The 19,972-nt window shown below is 38.5% G+C and overlaps 1 protein-coding gene across 1 annotated transcript in view; it reads right to left on the minus strand.

The window, feature by feature from the left end:
- Positions 1–10,495: 10,495 nt before the first annotated feature.
- The window catches only part of PCSK1 (proprotein convertase subtilisin/kexin type 1), a 209,557-nt gene continuing 200,080 nt past the window's right edge, over positions 10,496–19,972 (minus strand). Inside the window, exons 13-14 of the mRNA XM_069225743.1 lie at positions 13,086–13,247; positions 10,496–10,869 (exon numbers count right to left, since the gene is read on the minus strand). Of these exons, the coding sequence (XP_069081844.1) occupies positions 10,510–10,869; positions 13,086–13,247 (522 nt within the window). The 3' untranslated portion in view covers positions 10,496–10,509. The remainder of the gene's footprint in view (positions 10,870–13,085; positions 13,248–19,972) is intronic.

Below are 19,972 nucleotides of genomic sequence, written 5' to 3' on the forward strand. Positions count from 1 at the left end.
AGGCTTGGTTTGCCTAGCATGTCTCATGTTTTAGCCTTTTGAGACAGTTGTGGTGTTGTCTTTCTACTGTATCCTATGCTATCTGCTCTCACTCTAGTCCTACCATCCACCAAAACATAAGTCACATCCGTGCATAGTGCTATAATGTGTTTATCTTATTTCGGATGGGAATACTGTGCCACAGGCAACTGGTATATGTAAAATGAAGACCAAGGCCCATATTTATACTGTTTTTGCACCTACGTCATTTTTTTATGCAAAAGCGGCACAAACTTACAAAATATAATTGTATTTTCCAAGTTTGCGCCACTTCTGCTTAAAAAAAGTGACTCAACTGCGGCACAAAAAAAGTATAAATATGGGCCTAAATTTGTGTTAAGATCACCATTCACCTATTTTCACATTTAGACCCAGCAAAATGGGTTTGCACCAGATGCTCCCACTGTCTTGGCATCTGATTAGCAGATCGGAACTAAAAATGGCATATACAGTGTATAAACAGTATATACTGTGATTCCACAATCATAACATAAATTATTACCATTTTATTTACTACACCTCCAGTGAAATAGATCATTATATCTAGTGAATATCTATAGCATGCTAAGCTTTGAAAGGTTGAATCTCGCCCCTAATTTGTCCACAACTTTTAGAGACTAAAGCAATACTTAATTCAGCAGTTACAATGACAATCTGGAATATGTTTTTTTTTTTTAACTATACAGGAACGTGGGTAGTGCTATTGACCATCTTATTTTCTTCTCCCTTGTTCATACTACACTACAAGTTAATTCACACCTGTCATTTGTGACTGAAGTCTCTATATGCACCACATGTTCTTTCATGTCTGGGATTATTTGTTTGTTACTATAGGCACACTCTTCTTTTTGCAATGTCTTAGATAACTGATAAACTTAGGCTTCCACCTTAAACAATAAATTCTAATCTGTAAATATACTGAAACAAACGTAGATAACTATTCCAATGATCTTGGGTAATAAATGTAAAACAACAATAAATCAATTATTCTTAACAAATAGAGAAGTAATCTTTCATTTACCCAAGACGGAAATAATTTGATAGTGTTGTTCACGTCCATTAACCACTAGTTTGAAGGCTTGTACTTAATAGATAGCTTCAGGCCAAATTGGAAAAATATCATCTCTACAACTTTTCTGTACTTGAACTTTGTCTCTATGGGTTAGAGTCGTCATAAGTATATTCCTCTTTAAACGTTTGCAGACCGATCTTCCCCATCACGTGACCACTGTTGTTGGAGGTGCCTGATAGTTACTGGTCACAGCCAGGTGGCACATATTAGACTACATCTGGGTAAGAGACCATTGGTTGCACTAAACCAGGTAAGATGTAATCATTTATTTTCTTCTCTTGCTCTCCTTCGCTGACTGAATCCATGACTAAATCTAAGACAAGATAAGTGTGACAGTAGGAAATTTGCACAAGAAGGAGTAGGGACTCCGTCCAGATGAATGCTGTGGGCCAGTAAAGGCCATAGAATTAGGGCTGAAACATGTTGACGGAAGACTCCTAAGGATATGCATCATTCTTGATCCTTAACTACCTGGGTGGCACCTATAAAATATAAATCAGTGTCAATTGTTAGTGGCAATTTGAAAACAGCAACTTTTTCAGGATAACTATGCCAAAATAAACATGTAAGATAAAAAAAATCATAACGTCTAACAAGTGCTATATTGCCATCTCAAGATTCAGATGACCTTTAAAAATCATTCTGATGTCAGAATAACCCGTTGGTGGCAGCACTGAAACATATTACACAGTTACCTGTTATGTCCCTACTCTCTCTCTCAAAATGAATGCAACTTCCATTGATCCACTACCCGCGTGCCTGATTATACTAGTGCTAAAATGATTCATTTCTACTTTATTATAATCGTCACAGTAAAGATGACCTGCTGCTCCTCTGGTTGACAACCAGGCTGCATGGCCTCATACACAGCCATTGAGCCATGGTGCAAAGATGTGTGTGTGTGTGTGTGTGTGTATGTGATATCTAACGTTTGTACAGGAAATATGCCTTTCCAGTACAAAGGCATTTTTAGATCATTTCACTCATTGTACTGTGCAGCACTTATGCAATGTATGAACTGTTTGGACAAATAAATACATTTCTTCAGCTTGATTTCTGTCTCAAGGATGCGCTGTTTTTGAGGCAAACCCCAGTTTGACAATTTTAGTATATACGTTTTTGTGACAAAAATGATTTTCTTTTGTTTTAATGCTCAAGTAATCCCCATGTAACATCTTCTTGACACAGCCACACGAAGTAATATTTACACAGTAAAAGTGCCACTTTCACAGCACAAAAGTAGCTTTGTCTGGAAAGTAAGCACCATTTCATTTTGGGTGACTTGTCTTGACATGTCTGCCCCCTTAACTTCAACAACTCCTTTTATTATTCTTTAATGATCCCTGTCACCTTTTGCTGAAAGACTTCAGAGAATTCCTACCTTACAAGTGGAATGTATAGCTAAGGACACCTGTTTGAATGTTCCTGCTCTGCCAATTCAGATGTATAATTTCCTCCACCTACATAGTCTTAGTCCTCTCTTTAGTTAGTGCCAAGCTCTATTCTATCAAGTACCTTTATTCTAACTTACCCAAATACCATCTTTACTTGTCTATGAGACACAGTCTAGGCTAGTTTGAAAACATAAACTTCATATCAGATGTTATTTTAAAAAAAGTATATGGCATTTAACCCCGCCAAGCATACATTCAAAATCCTTTGTCTAGTATATTAGTGCTACCAGGCAAGACTTTTTATTTCCACAAAGAATCTTTCCTTACAAACTATGGAACCTTTTGTTCTGACAGCTTTATATAATCAGTTGTTGCCTTAGGAACCAGGTTGTTGTTCCAGTTTCTCCACTTTACCAAAGCAGTCACTTTAACTCCCCGTGTCTTGTATCTCTTATCTTACAAAATTCAGAGCATCAATGCCTCTATTTAGAAGGTGGTGGGAGGATACCACTTCATTCACTGCCACCAAGATTATAGGTAGGAAGGAGTCGGACTACCAGCTGCCTTGCTGGTGGTGGTTTACTGGTAGTGCCTCTACACCACATTTAATTTCATGCCTTCTGACACCTTTTAACTAGCCAATTGAATGCACTACCTGATTTAGAGAGAGGAAGAGGTAAACAGTTAATGGTGGTAGGCAAGTTTACATTTCTGACATCACAGAGTCAGCCAGGTCACCATCTCTTATTCTTACAGAACACTCCGCCCAACCATGTAAACAAGACAGGGTAGAAAGAATTGTAAAGTCTCCTGGCAATGGTGCAGAAGAGTGATTCCTCTATGAAATCAAAGATGCTGTTCCACCCATCCATTCACCAGCAGGTGTGCCAGATGGTCCAGTTGTGCAACTAACTTGCTTTCACTATTGAGGTTTTCGCAGTACTATGTTTGTGGCCCATTAAGGCAGTTAATTCACCAGGCTGGAACCAGCCTCTTCTACAAAAGGGTCTCTTTGGTTTATAATCTCCGTAAAGAGAGACAAAAATTGTGGGTCATATTTACCAAAAATGTATCCAATAAAACACAACACAGCTGCATAAAAGGGAAAGGTCAGAAATGTGCCATATTCACTACTGTACTGTGCATTCTTGTCCTTTCCTAGTGTTGGCGCACTTTTAGTTGCCTAACGCTAATGCAGGCACCCCTGCACCATGTGCAAGGGTGCCTGCTTTGCAGGCAGGGTTTTTTGATTGTTTTTGTGTAGAAAGGCATCCTCAGAGAAATAAACATATTTCTCCTCAATATGCCTCCCCTAGGGAGGCGTAGGATTTTGATGCATTTCCAGGCCTACCACTAATTGTTAATCTGGGAATGTGTCATAATGCATGGGTAGATGCGTAGTAACATCCACACTCCACCCACGTAATGCCTTCCTTGGGCAGAGTAACACAAAGCATTGATTTGCACTGCCTTGCGTAACTCCACATTTAACTAGTCTTGCAAGGCCTTAACACGTGACCTTGGGTGACTTGGGAAATATCATACAAGGTTTTGTGATGCCCTTGCACCTCCTTTTGTGGCGCAAGGGTTACGCAAACCAATGATAAATATGAGGTTTTGGTTTCACCTAAATCTCAGAGGTGCGACATAAATCTGTTTAAAAAAAGGCTACCTTATTATAATCCTCAGAAAGCCAGACACAATCACTACCTCAGTGCAATCCCCTAAATGCCACCGCCGAACTCTGTGTTTTACAGAAGCTGTTGCTAAGTAACATATTCACTCCTAAGCATAATTCCCCAATGCGGACAATGCATTGACAGCATTGTTTAGAACCTGATCCACCAAAAGTTGTATTTTCTGCGACGTCCCCCAATAAAGAATGTAATTCCCAGTTCCACCCATTACTATGACCATCAGGCTAGGTTGTAACACAGCTTCACACGATTCATGCTGTAGGTTTCATGCGTTGCTTCCTTTACAAATGTTAAGACCACACACTCTTAACTCTGCTGACATACTGTATTATGCTTATTAGACAAATGCAATTATAACATCACATAACATCACATTTTGCTGTTGCTTTTAGAACATGCCGGGTAAAAATATTTTATTGGATGAAATGGTCGTTTCTTCAGGCAAAGTTTGGTTCTTTCATATAATTTATTATACCTTCAAAATGTTGAAGCTGTCTGATAAAAGTCTTGACAAAATATAAATACCTGTAAAGAAAATATAGTTTACAATTCTCAGATAAAATCTGTGTGGGGGATTGGGGAAAGGGGCGGTTGTTTAAACATTTTCACAAAATACACATAGTCACCAAGACCAACAATAAAAATACTTTACGTTTATGCAGCACCCTCTGGGTTGGAAACATTCAAGGGGAAGGCCTACGTATATTGTTAAAGCTTGGTTGCAGGTGAAGCTTTGGCTACAGTAGTGCAGTAGGGACAAAAGAGAACAGAAGTCAAATGTGTTTGGTTGCATGGTGATACACATACACCTAACTAATGGTGGCTTGATGCAAGTGCCTTACAGTTGGCTCTTTACTGAAACTATCCATGTATTAAATGAGCTGGGATTTTAAGAACAATGTTTCAATTGGGGCGCAATGAAAATGCTAAATGGCACGTGGAACGGATACACGACCTAAGAATTAAGGTGGTTCGTGCGTTTTTTAAATTGCTGCTAAATTCACTACTAAACTGTTGTAAGACAAGCGAGCAATGACCATCGTACTGTCAGAATCTGGTCTCAAGCTAGGCTAAAATCAATGGTCATTATCAATTCGCCTCAATTTTTGTTCCATGTACGCTTTTATTCTCAGTCTCGTCTTGATAATAAGGCCAATTAAGGCAAAAAGGTGAGTTCAAACGTAAGTCGTCTGAACATGCCAACTTTCATTATGAAATCAGGCATGTTTGCATAAGCACTGGTTACAATGGAAAGGGAAAATGTGTGCTTCTCCACTCCCTCTCCCCAAGAATGGTGTAGTGGAGCAGCACTGTTTAGATCTTTTCCAATTGCAGCTGGTACTGGCGAGGAAAAGCTCTAACTTCCTCAACGTAATGTACAGTTACCTTTCAGGTACCTTTCTTCAGTAGAGAATGAGCTATCATTTCGCTACATCTCTATTGGTATGGCAGACTAGGTAGTTAGAATTGTTAATTTATTATACAATGACCTCAAAGCCCCTGAGGCCCAGATCTACTAAGCCTTCGCAGCGCTCTTGCATCGTGAAAGGCAACGCAGGGTAACACAAAGACTTAATTGGATTTACAAAGCTGTGAAAGGACCTATATGTGTGGCTTTGCGTGGTTTTGTAAAGAAATGTAATGCAACGCGGTGGTTTGGGCTATGTTGCGTTACATTTCTTAGTTGTAGGCATTCCGTGGGTGGAGCATGGGCATTCACATGCATCCACCCATGGATTTCACACAATTCTTGATTTACTAAGGTTTGCAAAGCTGGAATTGAGTGAAATCGGTACGCCAACCTCTGAGCGGAGGAATAGGGAGGAATATATTTATTTCTCCTTTTTACTTCCTCTTTCTATGTGTGATACATTTTGCATTACACAAAGAAAGAGAATAATCCTCTCTGGATTGTTTTGTGCAGGAATGTATCTCTTCCTGCAGGAAAACAATCCTACCTGGAACCCAAGCACCCTTGAGCAGACTGCAAGGGTACCTGCATTGGTGCTAGGCAGCCGCAAGTGCTCCAGTGGTGAGAGAGAGCTGACCAGTGCCATATCTTTGTAAGTATGTGCAATTCAGTTCTCTCCTATTCACGCAATGGAGTGCAGCAATTTACAGAGCTGCATTGCGTTGCATAAATTATTAGTAAATTTGCCCCCTAGAGGCACTGCAGATAGACTAACAATGCACCCAGGAGAAAGAAAACGGCCCAAACGCATCACTTAGGAGGAGATAAAAGTAGATTTGGCTCCTGTTGTGAGCTTCCAGTTCCACTGGCAAGTGAACTGCTTAGTTTAGATAACGGAAGATCTGTAGTTTGGGTTACAGGGACAAGGAGTTGACTGTAGCACCACGGACTAAACAAAAAGGCAGCTTTTCCAGCTAGCAACTTTTTATTGTGAAACACTGCCTCAAACACAGTCTAATTCTAAAATTCGTATTGTTCAGTCTATATCTTTTCACAGAATACAAATCAAAAGAAGCCATTCATTTTATCAGAGCCCATTTTGGACTATGCAACGAATGGACACTATTTCTAAGGTCTTTCTGTGGCTTCATTTCTGGGAAGCTGATTTTTGTCTCTCTTAGTACTCTTTTCTTACAATTAATACAGCTATTGTATGATCTGTATAGAGTTATTGTCTTTTTGACTGTTTTTTTTTTAACATTGAAAATAATTGGGAATGACAGGGGTAGTCACCTTTGTTTAGCTCTCTAAGGTGGAATTGTGTTTTGCACATCTTAAAACACTTTTATTACCAAATTTAGGGAGCTTGATGTATAAGGTGTATGTGCTAAATAATTTGTTATTATCTGAGCCATACAAATTCAGCCCAATTAGAAACTACAAATGTTCTGTATATTTGCAAGTGAATTATCAAACTGCTACGTGTCCAATTGGTTTGCTTACAGCCACAAACAAAAGTCTCTGACACCAGAATGCTTCATCAGCTAGTCTAGAGGAGTCGTTTACACAAATAAGACCTGATCAGCACCCTCAAAAGGCAGATCGTGATTAATAGAACCCATATCTACAGACACATATGCCTGGATAAAGATTAACAATAGTGCAAAATCTGCATGTCAGGAGGATTTTCTGCGGTTGGACTTTTTGGGCTGGGGAGGGTACATGGGTGTTCTAAGGGAATCAACAAAAGTATTGTCTTTGCAAACATGGTAACAACCACAATATCATACCTTTTAGGGCATTCCAAAATACTGGCAAAGGTTCTGAAACCTAATACGGAATTTCGTTACTGAAAAAGAGGCATTTAGATGTGAAAAAGCCAAACACTCTCACATTTCGTAGGAGTATGCAGAAAGAGATTTTTTCAGTTAGTTGAGGGAAAAAAAGAAAATAACATATTGGGTCCATTTACAACTTACCTATAACAGTAAATGGGAGGACTTTTCTTCCTACTAGCATTCTACCTGTTAGGCATTGGAAGTCTAAAGTTTTTTTTAGAATTCATGAGCATAAAGTACATCATTTTGTAAATCATAAAAAAGGAGAAATTTCTGTAAAATGGTAGGCCTACGCATACGGCGTGAAAAGTTACTTTTTTAAAACTGGTATGTAATATGTAAGTTAAGTATTTCATTTAGAGCATAATGTAATAACGATCTCTGTGATGGGTCCTGTACACTAGATCAGTGGTTATTTAGTTTATTTTCTTCTGTGGTCCACCAATGAATCACTTCTGGAAGCCAGGGCCCCTGAATAATCAATTTCTATAATTTGAACCTTAAGACAATACACTAAAATAAGGAAACAAGTATACATCCAGGAAATGCTCAACTTATGAAGTATTTAAAGTTATTTACAAACAAAACATATGTGAAAATATAAATTTTTAATTCAATGGGGGTGTTAGATTCAAAACAAAAATGGTATGCCTAAAAGATACAGTGATATGATAGCGTCTAGCATATCAATTGTATTTTGTTGCTCCTGAAATATGCTCTCTTTATGTCGGAGCATACCAGTACTGCTTCAGTTAAGGCCATCAATCATCCAGACCTGATTATATTTGAAGTATTTGCCCTGCTCTTAAGAATCAAGATATACATAAATATACAATTTAGTCATCTGCTAATAATATTTAATTTCATAAATTGTTGCGGATTGCCTCAGTAGGTGTGACCACAGATTAAGAACCACTGAACTAGATCATGCATTCCATTGGGAAACAACAACCCTAGGGTTTTACTACTGTTTTTTTTGTACAGTGTTATTGTTAAGAGAAACTTTTATATTCGATTGATTTTTAGGCAAGCATATGTCACAATTTACAAAAGAAAGAAGGGGAGTATACTAGCCCACTGAATAGCTTTGTAATGTTCAATATAATATTGTAGATCTTAGTGAAAGTGATAGGAATGGCTTTGAAGATTCCTTCTTTGGCCTAACTACATGTTTTGATTTGTTCAAAGTTACAGTGCCATTTGTCAAAGCAAATTCTTTTGGAGAACCAAGGAGGTTCATGTAACGGTCACCAATCACTCGAAAAATTGTCAATGACAAAAATTTGACTTAAGCATCAAACATCATCTAAAATTGATGTTATGAAATTTTATTATATGCAAAATCTTGCAATGGCAACTCCGGCAGGAGTAAACCAAATCAAAAATCCAAAACAAAAAACATTGACTGCTACAGGATTGAATTTATGGCATACATATTTTACTTAAACATAGCCTCAGCTAATAGTAGTGGATAGAGATTACAAAAATGTGACTGAAAATATCAGCCCCGGACGGGGCCATGCTGGGAAAACACAAGCTCGTTATCTTTACCCAATCCAAAATCACCTTCAGTAACTAACAATAAGGCAACTATATCTTGCTGAGGTTTGAGACCTATTAGGTAAATTATGTACTAAATTTATTTTCTAAAGGGATATGCATTAATATTTGCCTGAGAGCAGCATTTCTGAATCACCTGTATAGAACGGTTTAGCTAGTGGGTAAGGCACAAGTCTTGAGCTTCCGGGGCTTAAGGGCCAGCCCGTTGCTGACAATCTTTAGATTCTCTGGATAGTCATATTTTCTGACGGTGCTTCAGTAAAATCGACAGTGCACAGAAAAGCAAAAAATCTGAAAATATTTCAAAATTTCCATTCATCTTTATATTTTCTTCTCAATCTAGGGTATGGCACTCTGTTTGTAATGTGCAGTATATAATTGCAAAAAGAGTTATTCTGTTACATTATATTGTATAAAAGGTGTCAAGTAGGTTGAGACATTTTGCTTGTCATTGCAAACTTATGTTTTCTGGCTACTGACAACTATCTCAGTTCTATTGACAAGTGCAACATGTCAAATAAAAGATGTGTATCAGTGTGTTTCTCATCAGGCTTCTGCAGATAGTTTGATGTGTACAATGATTATGTGGAAATCGAGGTGACATAACAAGGCAACTCCCAGACGAATATACAAACTATTTGTTTCACTTCTGTATTTTGTGCTTCCCAATAAATTACACTGTAAATGAATGTTCCCTATGAAAGAAATGCAAGAGGATCCCTCAACTTCTCACCTTGCATGATAAAGGAAACTCTCTGCAAGTCGAGTGGTACAGAATAAGGAAAATGCATCTTGATTGGTTCACTGTGCATGTGCTCTGTATTACTGCCACTTTTAGTTTGTTGAAGCATTCCTTAAGAAATATTATGGGTAATAACTAGCTTAGAGTACCTCAAAAAACAAATCAAACACTTGAGGCCTACTTTTTGTTAATTCTGGATTCTTGCTCTGTGAATACATTCCATACTAACAAAACAAATGAGATTAAAAGGAAAGTAAAAATATTTCTTGTGGATGTATTTTAAGCACACTTTAGGAATGATGCTCAAGAACATGAAGCCCCTCATCATGAGTGGCCTGGGAAATTGGTTGATATTTCCCCACTCTCAGAGTTACAAATACTAGTAAGTTCGAGGATGCTGAATTTCAAACACTTTGCAAACTGTTCACTGAGGGTCTAATAAGAAATGAGGAATTACGGGGACAGTCCCCCAGTACTTCCTCATTTTCTAGCAGCCAAAATCTCCAGGTGAAAGTTAACAGATCTCAGGTGTTACAATGGTTGTCATAATTCTAATTAGGCCAGTAATCTGTTACCGGTCCAATCAGAGTTAGGTTGCCACTTGCAATGAATGCCTAAGGGTTACATGGGTGAACAATGCCTTCTTCCACATTTGCAGTGTCTAAAGAGTTAGCCACATAAATCGAATATCCTCAAAACAAGTAATGGTCAGGATTGGGACATGAATATTTCCAACTCAGTATCATAGCTCAAGGTTTAATTTCCCTCTTTCAGAATATCAAGTAATGCTTTCATCAGTCTCTCATCCATATGTTTGTAAGGTCTGGCGTTATAGAATAGGTCAACATAGTCATTGTACTGACTGTCCACTGAGTCTTTTTGCTGTGATTTTTTGCTTAGGTTTTCAAGAGGTTGGGTGTAATGTCCATAAGGGGGCTGCAAGTTTACATTGGACAACTTCTTGTTGACTATATTCTGTGGAACATTCTTTCTGAAAGCACTTTGCAATAGATTTTGTACAGCATCTGACTGTTCTGTTTCCTTCTTCTTGATAATGCTAGGTGGGCTTTCTGTGGGCTTTGGCTTTCCAGTCATTGTGTCCTCCACGGCATGGTCCTAAAAAAGGAACAGGTATTCATTTTAAAACAAAGTGAAACAGTATTTCTCTATAAATTCTTATAGATTGTAGTTATTGATTTATGATGGCTTTGGTAAAACCAATTTAAGTTAACAGATGATCTAATTAAACGTTATTCAACATGACATGTTTAATAGTGATTTTGGGACTGATAATCTTTTCCTGATGGATACCTGACATTGACAAACAATTTAATAAGCTACTTTTTACGTAGGCATTCCAAGTTATTCTTCTACCAATCTAACTAGGAAAATAGTTTATTTATTGCAACAACAAAGTAAATCTGGGTCATGCCTACAAATATTCCCACTAGGGATGATAACTATGGCTCTATAAATTTGTGTCCTAACTAGGCTGCTAATAATTAAATGTGATCACTTTATAAAAGCAGTAGTGAACACAAACTAAACATCCTGTAGGTTGAGGTAGAAAAAAGGGAAAGAAGAACCAACACAATTGTGTTGGTAGTCCGTTCTGCTGACTAAAAGAAGACCAAAGAATGTGAAAGAAATTAACAATCCTGCTAAAGCATTCATGCACATTAGAAACATTTGCAGGATTCCAGAAAAATGACATTGCGTGCATGTAGGCATATTTTCTAGTCTGATACTTAATTACAGGTGTTTGTTTAAACATGACTTTTAGAAGCATGAAAATATGCCCAAAATTCTAAATCTCCTCTCCTAGTTTTTGAGGAAATGATGACCTTTTCCTGCTCGGACTCGGACAAATTTTCTGTCATACTTTTCAGACATTTATATGTATGTTCTTGTGCAGACCACCTTGCAGAATACATGCTGACACACATTTCTTTAATTGTCTGCTTATTGAGTGATTTCAAATCCTCCCTTGAGCTCGCCCTGCTACTCCCTTTGATCAATTTGGCTTTTGGACAAAAAATATGGATGTACTATTTGGATATTTAATTCAATTCTAATGATTTTTTCAGAACTCAAATATAGTATGTGTCAAATAGGGTCAATACTAGGAGAGGTTGCCTGTAGTTTGATGTTTGTGGATTGATGGAATAAAAATTTGCTTTCTGCTAGTAGCTTAGTCAGGGGTTGTTTCACTGTAGAAGAAGGTACAATGAACCAGATTAATGGCATCTTTTGATCTTACCTGTCATAGAATCTATCTGCCAGTATGACAGAGAAAAGATGCCTGCCACACTCATGGAGAATGGTTTGTGGCTGTTACAGTGACCAGCATCCCAGCAGCCACCTCATTTGAAAAATGTGTTCCACACAATTCCATCATTACTAATGGAATTGTCATTGCTAATGTCAGTAAATGGTGAAGTGTATCCCCAAAACAATGTTGCATTTCAAGAACCCATGTTTGGACTTTTCCCTTACATGCTGCACATTTTTCCGAGCACACCTAGGACACTTTTATTTGGTTCTGTGCAAGAATGCTAAAATTCTATGGAAGTCTACTTCAAAGATGGCAATATTGAAAACAATAACAGACTTGCACTCAAAATTGAGTGATATCTGGTGGCATCATAACAGGTTGATGGTGTTCACGGTTCTGGAGCCAGAGGCAGTGCCTCCATTGGGAGCATCACCTTCCTCCCTTACTATTCGCTATCTACATGAGGGAAGGCAACATAAAGTGGGGTTGTCATTGCATCCCCAGTTCTTTAGCAAATGTCCCATTGTCAATCTCCTTTCAATTAGGACCTAGGTATTAATAGTAATACAAATATTTAGAGCTATTTTCATCATACATCTCTACATTGCAAGCTACTGCCAGATCATAAGCAATAGGAATAGCAGAAAATGAATCATTTTAGAGACTATGAATTTAATACGATGAGACACACAAGTCATCAGAGTACATTTTGTGTGTCACACTGAATATTTCTTGCTTTTAATTGTGGTACTAATCAGTGTATCTTTATTTACATATATCTAGTGCGTACCATAAACGGAATTGTTCCTAAGAACCTGAATAGCAGATGATGTTATTACCAGACTTACATTTGATCTCTCTTGGTAAGGGGAAAGGTTAGGTGAACCCTGCAAGTGCACACACCTGCGACCTGAGGTCTCAGGTTTGCCGTTCAGATGGACAACTAATCAATGTTCCCTGTTGATGCAACATTTTTAGGTCCTTATGCTGGATTCATACACATTTTTCAAATCTTTTATATCTGGAAGATTAACATTAAAAACAATCAACACAATACCTCCATTAAGTCAGTCATCTTTTCTACTCCGCGCCTGTCATTCTGGACAGCATTGTAAGTGGTATATACTCGAGGCAGCTTCATATGTTCAGGCTGCGTAGATGTCCCATGCAAAATCAATTTCCAGTTTACAATTCTTCCTTCATTTTGCATTCTTCCAGACTAATGGAAAAAACATCAAAATACTGGTTTAGGGAAAATGTGTCCTCCCAATAGAATTAATACCTACTCACTAACCAAATTGCAAACATATGTATGCCACACTTTTGTCAGCTTTCATAAATGATGTTGTATCATAAAGGTCCTCAATGCAAAATCTGTGGGTTGTGAAACTCAACTAGCAGAAAATGTCACTCTCATTCATTTATCACAGAGGCTAATCAAATGAAGTTTTTTTTAATGACTTTAGTTGGTATGTTATGATATATTTTTCTAAGGCACTCATACTTTGAGGAGACTCCTATGGATCATGTAAAAATATAAGGGATAGTACCTTAAGACCAAGGAATACATCTATGGAGACTGTCTATAGTACAACAATTGAGGGTTAAATTGTACACAAGGTAAATAAAGCTCCGATGAGAAAATAGAAAAAAGGAGTAGCAGCCTCACCAAGAGATTCTGCTCTCCTTCCCCCATAGGCAGGCTTTGTGTGCAGCTGTATAGTTTGCTGCCATAGAAAACTGCCTCTAAGCATAGTCCTAACCTCCTTTCTCTCCACAGGCAACAAGATGATATGATATTGAGATCCAGTCTGTAAACAATCACATTCACTCTCACATTCCCATCTCTCTCTCTTGGGTTATATTTCATGATCCTTTGCCATGGTTTGAGTTGCATGTCTGTTCTACACTGAAATACCATCTTACATAAAAAGCATGTCCTAATATTGTTTAAAAATAAATAATCCTATTCGGTGTCGGTTTTTGATTAGTAAATCCAATGAGACTATATTTTGTTAGACTATGTTTAGGACAAAGTACTTATGTGAAAAAATATTGTGCTGAGGATATTCTGGTTCCACACCGTGGTTTGAGCAGAATGGATTTCTAATAGGACAACAAAACACAGCCCACATTGACAAAGCTAGCTTTTTCTCCGACGTATGGACAAAACAGCCTACATATAAAATGTACCACAAGAATTTTATGCATAGGACATCGCCTACAGTTTTTTTTTTTATTATAGAGATCAAATAATACGTTAAGGACGCTGCACCAAAACAAACAGAATCCAATCCTATGCACCAGAGGTCTTTTATTTGAGGACGTGCTCCACCTGGGGGGGTCTGTGGATCTTTTTCCAGGGTGTGAATATACCTCTGTAAATACTTGTAAATGAAGATGGACTGGAAATTCGATCTTGTTGGCACTTTCCCAGACTGTCTTCATTTGCATGCACCCCAAAAGTGTATTCCAAAGTGCCATGGGACAGGGACAGTGAGTGTGGTGGTGGGGTCAGAAACATGGCTAAAAAGAACAGAATATTCTGTTGAGAATTTGTTAACATTTTTTTTTTTTACTTCAAGTAATTGCCTATATAATAATGCATGCACAAATTAAATTAAAAATAAATTCAAGTTAAACTAATCAGTTGGCAATGTGCTCTTTTACCTGATGAAACTTCAGCTGAGTAATGTGATCACTGCAAATGTCTATGTATGTGACCTGAGAGAAATTAATACTAGCTGAATACTAGTTGGCACAGTAGGGAATAGTGACTTGAGTATATAGAGTGCTACAAAGCCCCATCTTGTGACAGAGACCACTGTAAATTTTTTAGCAGTTATTTTAAAGAAGTGTTACACAAAGTATAATCACAAAATAAAGTAGTGATTAAGGTAAAACAAATGCTTTCAAAATGCAATGCAAACATTTATATAAATGTGCAATAAAAAGACACACTGCAGAGCTCAAGGACTGATTTGAGTTTGGCAGAGAGGCTATGTCGTCGCAGAAACAATGTAGTACCCTCTCTGCCAAAATGAAGGTCCTCCTGCCTCATTTAGAGTTGGACGGACCTTCAATATGTCGACAGTGGAGATCACTCTGTCTTTGCCATTGACTTACACATCAGAAGGCACCACAGAGTAAGCGCAGTCAAAGATGTTGCCATTTGTCAGCTGACCCTATTTAGAATGGGTGAACAAATGACAAGTTTTTACTGTCCATTACTAGCAGGAAAAACCTGGCAGAAAGGGGCAGTCAAAACTGCAAAATGACCCTCACACCATGGAAATAAAACTCCATTGATGAGGGGATATTTTTTTATGTTCAGAAATGAAATCCCGCTGTGAAAAAAAACATTGAAAATTTGCTGTACGGCTCCGTCATGTTTCAATGACATGAGGTTGAAATTCAGGACACTGGCAGGAGGCACAAATAATTAGGACAAGCTAACTTTAGAAAAGTGGCATTTTCAAAATTCTGACTTGAAGTCCGACTTTACCATTAAAGAGGATTTTAAACTAGAATACATTTGAGTTTTAATAGCACATCTCTATTTGTTCCTAATCCAAAGTTATCACTTATTAAATGTAATAAGGTAACCCAGTGTTAGTCAATGGGAGAGATAGGCCTTACAACGGTGAAAAACATTTTGCACTGCCAGGACATGTAAAACATAAGTACACATGTCCTACTTTTTAAATAGCATGCCCTACATTATGATTGACCTATATGTATTTAAAAGGAATGTTTAGGCCTGGCAAAAGGTTTATGTTGGCAGGTTGAAATGGCAGTTTAAAACTGTACTACAGGCTGCACTGGCAGGCCTGAGACATATTCAAAAGGTAACTTTAGAGGGTTGCACAATGAGTGCTGCAGGCCCACTGGTAGCATTTAATTTAAAGGTCCTACCTACATGTAGTACAATTTACTAAGGACTTGCAAGTAAATGCAGTGTACTAATTAGGTGTAGGCCAATTTTATCATGTTTGAAGGAGAGAGTGCAAGCACTTTAGCACGGATTAGCAGTGGTAAAGTGCACAGAGTACTAAAGCCAACAAAAACTAAATCAGCAGAACAGGAGGAGGGAATGCAACATTTTTGGGGGAATACCACGCCGAAGATGTCAGGTCCAACAGTTCAATATTTTTGCTTCAGAATCATACACCTTTACAACAGATTTACTAGTATTTTAACTATACTTCAATTTATGTAATCCTTAATAGTGCTGTTAGAACTCCACGCTGGCAACCAGGACTGCTGCCTTTCAAAACTCACTTTTACAATGGGAGTGCATACATTTGTAAAAATGCAAGCTCTCTGATACTGCAACATACCATAAAGAGTTCTAATACAAGACTAATAACTTGTAGAACTAGTATACCTAGCAATTGTAATCACAAATACAAGTTTGGTCATACACCTCAATCTTGATCTCTTACTTTATGTTTTTATGTTATTTTTTAATCCAAAAAGTTATTCTACTCAACACTGATGCATTAACCCAGTTCTTGATGACCAAATATTAGTTTTAGTCACAGGCATTATACACCAAATGGAAGCAATCACTTAAAAACCACAACTGAATTTTACTAACTTCTCATTCTGCCTTTTCCTGTCATGTGTTGTTGTCTCTTCAGATGCTTTTTCAAACCTTCATTTCACACTATAACTTCATGTTCCATTTATTTTCTCAATTATGGGGTCTTCATCAATTGAGAACACCTAATATTTACCCCCTTTTTAAATGTAGGGATGCAACAGCTGATTTTGGTGATTCTACTGTTGGCCAATATACGTTATCCAAATCTGGTTGTCTCAAACAGGAGACCATATATGACCCCTTCCATGCCCCTCCCCCCAGCACCTACACTGGGAGGAAACACCCAGGGCTCTTTGTTTTTTATTTCACAAAACAAAAACTTTGCAAAGAGATTGGATATCAACATGGTGCCCTCTTTGAAAACTTCTCTGATCTGTGCAAACAATGCACTTGCATAGGTGCAGAAGGCATTGGTCTATCTGCCAAACAGGTGGAGTTCTTACTATTTGCAGGGCAGTCCCCTGCCAGGAGAGCAGATGCCATGGCTTCTGCTGCCGTGGCAAGATGGTGGCCAGAGTCCACATTGGTCTGAATAACCTCTCTGACCTTAGACTACTACCTTATCCTAATAGTTTGATGTTTGAATTCCACCCAGGACAAAAGAGAGTGAAAGTCAATTGTGGTATCAAGAAATAAATATGTGTGGAGAGAAGTAGATTGGTAAGGTAATTTGGTGTGTGGCCATTTCTAATAAGCTGTGTAATTTGAGGCAATGTTTTGTGGCCCTTCTAATTTAAGCAGTCTGCTTTATTTATGTAACACAATCAAGGCCGGCTTTCTGAGTGTTGCCACCAGGCCCGTTCATTGTTGATTCTGCCACTCATATTTTATCCTGCAGCATTTTTGTCCTAATGAATCCGATTAATGTCCTGTTGCTTAGTAACAGTGTCTTGGAAGCATGCTCCTCGAGGGCTTGACATTTGAGAATAGATCAATTCATATTCCAGAGGCTCAGGAGGAATTTTGAAAGTTACTGTAGGCAGCGTTAACAAGGGGGCAGAGTAATGAATTTTTGCTTGTAATGGTTTTCTCTGGCTGGCTGAGTCGTTGAATGTGCCTTGTTAAAATGACTGGATGCCTTCAGGAGGCAGGATTATACAAGAGCAGTGGAAGGCTGGCTCATTGCAATATGCATGGATAACATACTTCAGATCACTGTAACAGAACAGTATTTTAAAAAGTAGAAGGTTTGTTGTACTATACATAGCAGGCTACAACCACTCGGGTCCAATTCGGAGTAAAGGGGAGCAAAATAGCAAAGTTACCAGATGCAATTACCCTCTGCCTGATTCATACTGGGTGGCTTTTTCCACACCCGTTTATTCTGGATTGAAAAAAATCTTACAGCAGAAGCCAAACCTCAATTCCTGTTTTCTTTTTTAGGTTTTGCCTGCACAGCACTTGCACTGTGCTTGTGAAATCTATTGTACTAAATTTAAAAGGTACTTATATCCCACCCTTGCTTTTCATTGGTTCCTGTGCTTACCACTTACTTTTCCTCTACTTCTATTGGCTGTAGCATTCTATTTCCTGTTGTTACTGGTGTGTTTCTCTTATCAGTGTCCTGACGCGGAAGTACTGTTTTCATCTGCTTTCGTGGAACTTTTTTTTATGTTTTAGCTGTGGTTGTGCTGTGCTTGTTTTGTTTGTCTTCAGCTCTTTATGTAATCTCTTTGTAGCTGTCTTGTTTCCCGACAAAGGTCAGTGTTCTAGTGTACTTCTCTCCAGTGGAGCCTGTTCTGTTGTTTCTGTAACTTTCATGTATTATAACATTAGACTTGGAACCCATTGTTGTCCAAGCCTTGCTTTCAGCCCTGAGCCCTGCCCTCTGCAAAGCCTCCAAGTAATTTGCTATTCCTGCTTGAGACACAATTGATGAAAAGCACATCCGCCTTGTACTTGACTGCGGTACCCAGAAAGGGATTGGTCTGACACAGCTTCGGTCGGTCGGTGCAATACAGCCTGGTTGAAGAACCCTAAACGCGCATGTCAGTTTGGCTTGCCTAAGATGGCCGGCCAAACTGCCATGCGCAGTTTGGTGCACTCACTCCACTCCAACGCCCCCCTCTCATGGACAGCCCTGCCCCTCCCTCCACAAAGCCAGCAGCTGAAAAATAAAACAATAATCGAATATTGTGTTATTTTCCAGTTGCTGGCTTTGAGCCAGTGGGGCGACGCTCCTTCGCCATTGCGAAGGAGCCACCCCTGATCCTGACACAGACATGTATTCCACAGCCAGGCAAAGGCCCAGAATGGTTAAGCAAGAAAATGCCCACTTTCTAAAAGTGGTATTTTCAAACACACAAGTTAAATACCACTGTCACTAAAAGATGTATTTTTAAATTGTGAGTTCCGAGACCCTAAACTCCACATCTCTATCTGCTCCCAATGAGAAATTATGTTTAAGAGATATTTTGAGGCAATCCTCATGTTGACCTATAGGAGAGATAGGCAGTGCAATAGCGAAAAACGAATTGGGCAGTATTTCACTATCAGGACATGTTAAACACACCAGTTCATGTCCCACCTTTTGAATACACAGCTCCTTGCCCATGGGGCAACCTGGCATCTACCTTATGGGTGCCTTTCATGTACTAAAAGGAAAGATTTGGGCCTCGACATGGCAATTTAAAGCTTCACACACAGACACTGAAATGGCAGGTCTGAGACATGATTACAGGGCTACTCAAATGGGTGGCGCAATCAGTGTTGCAGGCCCACCAATAGCATTTGATTTACAGGCCCTGGGCACACAGGGTGCACTATACTATGGACTTACTAGTAAATCAAATATGCCAATCATGGATAATCAACCTTAATTACAATTTACACAGGGGGCACTTGCACTTTAGCACTGATCAGCAGTGGTAAAGTGCCCAGAGTACCAGAAACAGCAAAAACAAAAAGTACAAGAGGCAGAGGCAAAAGGACAGGGGAAATCACCCCAAGGATGTCAGGTCTAACAAAATCCTTTCAAAATACTACCAATTCAAGTTCAACAATGCAAAGTATACAATACTTACTATTTAGAAAGGATCAAAGCTTTCTCTTTTTAGCTGTTAAAAATGTTGGGAAATAATTGGTTAAGTAGCAACAACTGAGATAGGTTACCTAAGTAAGAGCATTACAAAATATGTACTTTCACGAAAAGACTAGAAAATGGCCATATTACCTCCTCCCTCCCAATATTTGCCTTGGCTATTTTTGCTGGCCGTAAAACTCTGTGCACTGTAACTAGTGGTAAAGTACCTGTGCTCCTCCTTTCAAAATAATGAAATTGGCATACCGCTAATTGGTATAATTAACTTACATATAATTCCACAGTATATTCTACAAGG

The sequence above is a fragment of the Pleurodeles waltl genome, chromosome 1_1, assembly GCF_031143425.1.
Source record: "Pleurodeles waltl isolate 20211129_DDA chromosome 1_1, aPleWal1.hap1.20221129, whole genome shotgun sequence".
Taxonomy (NCBI): Eukaryota; Metazoa; Chordata; class Amphibia; order Caudata; family Salamandridae; genus Pleurodeles; species Pleurodeles waltl.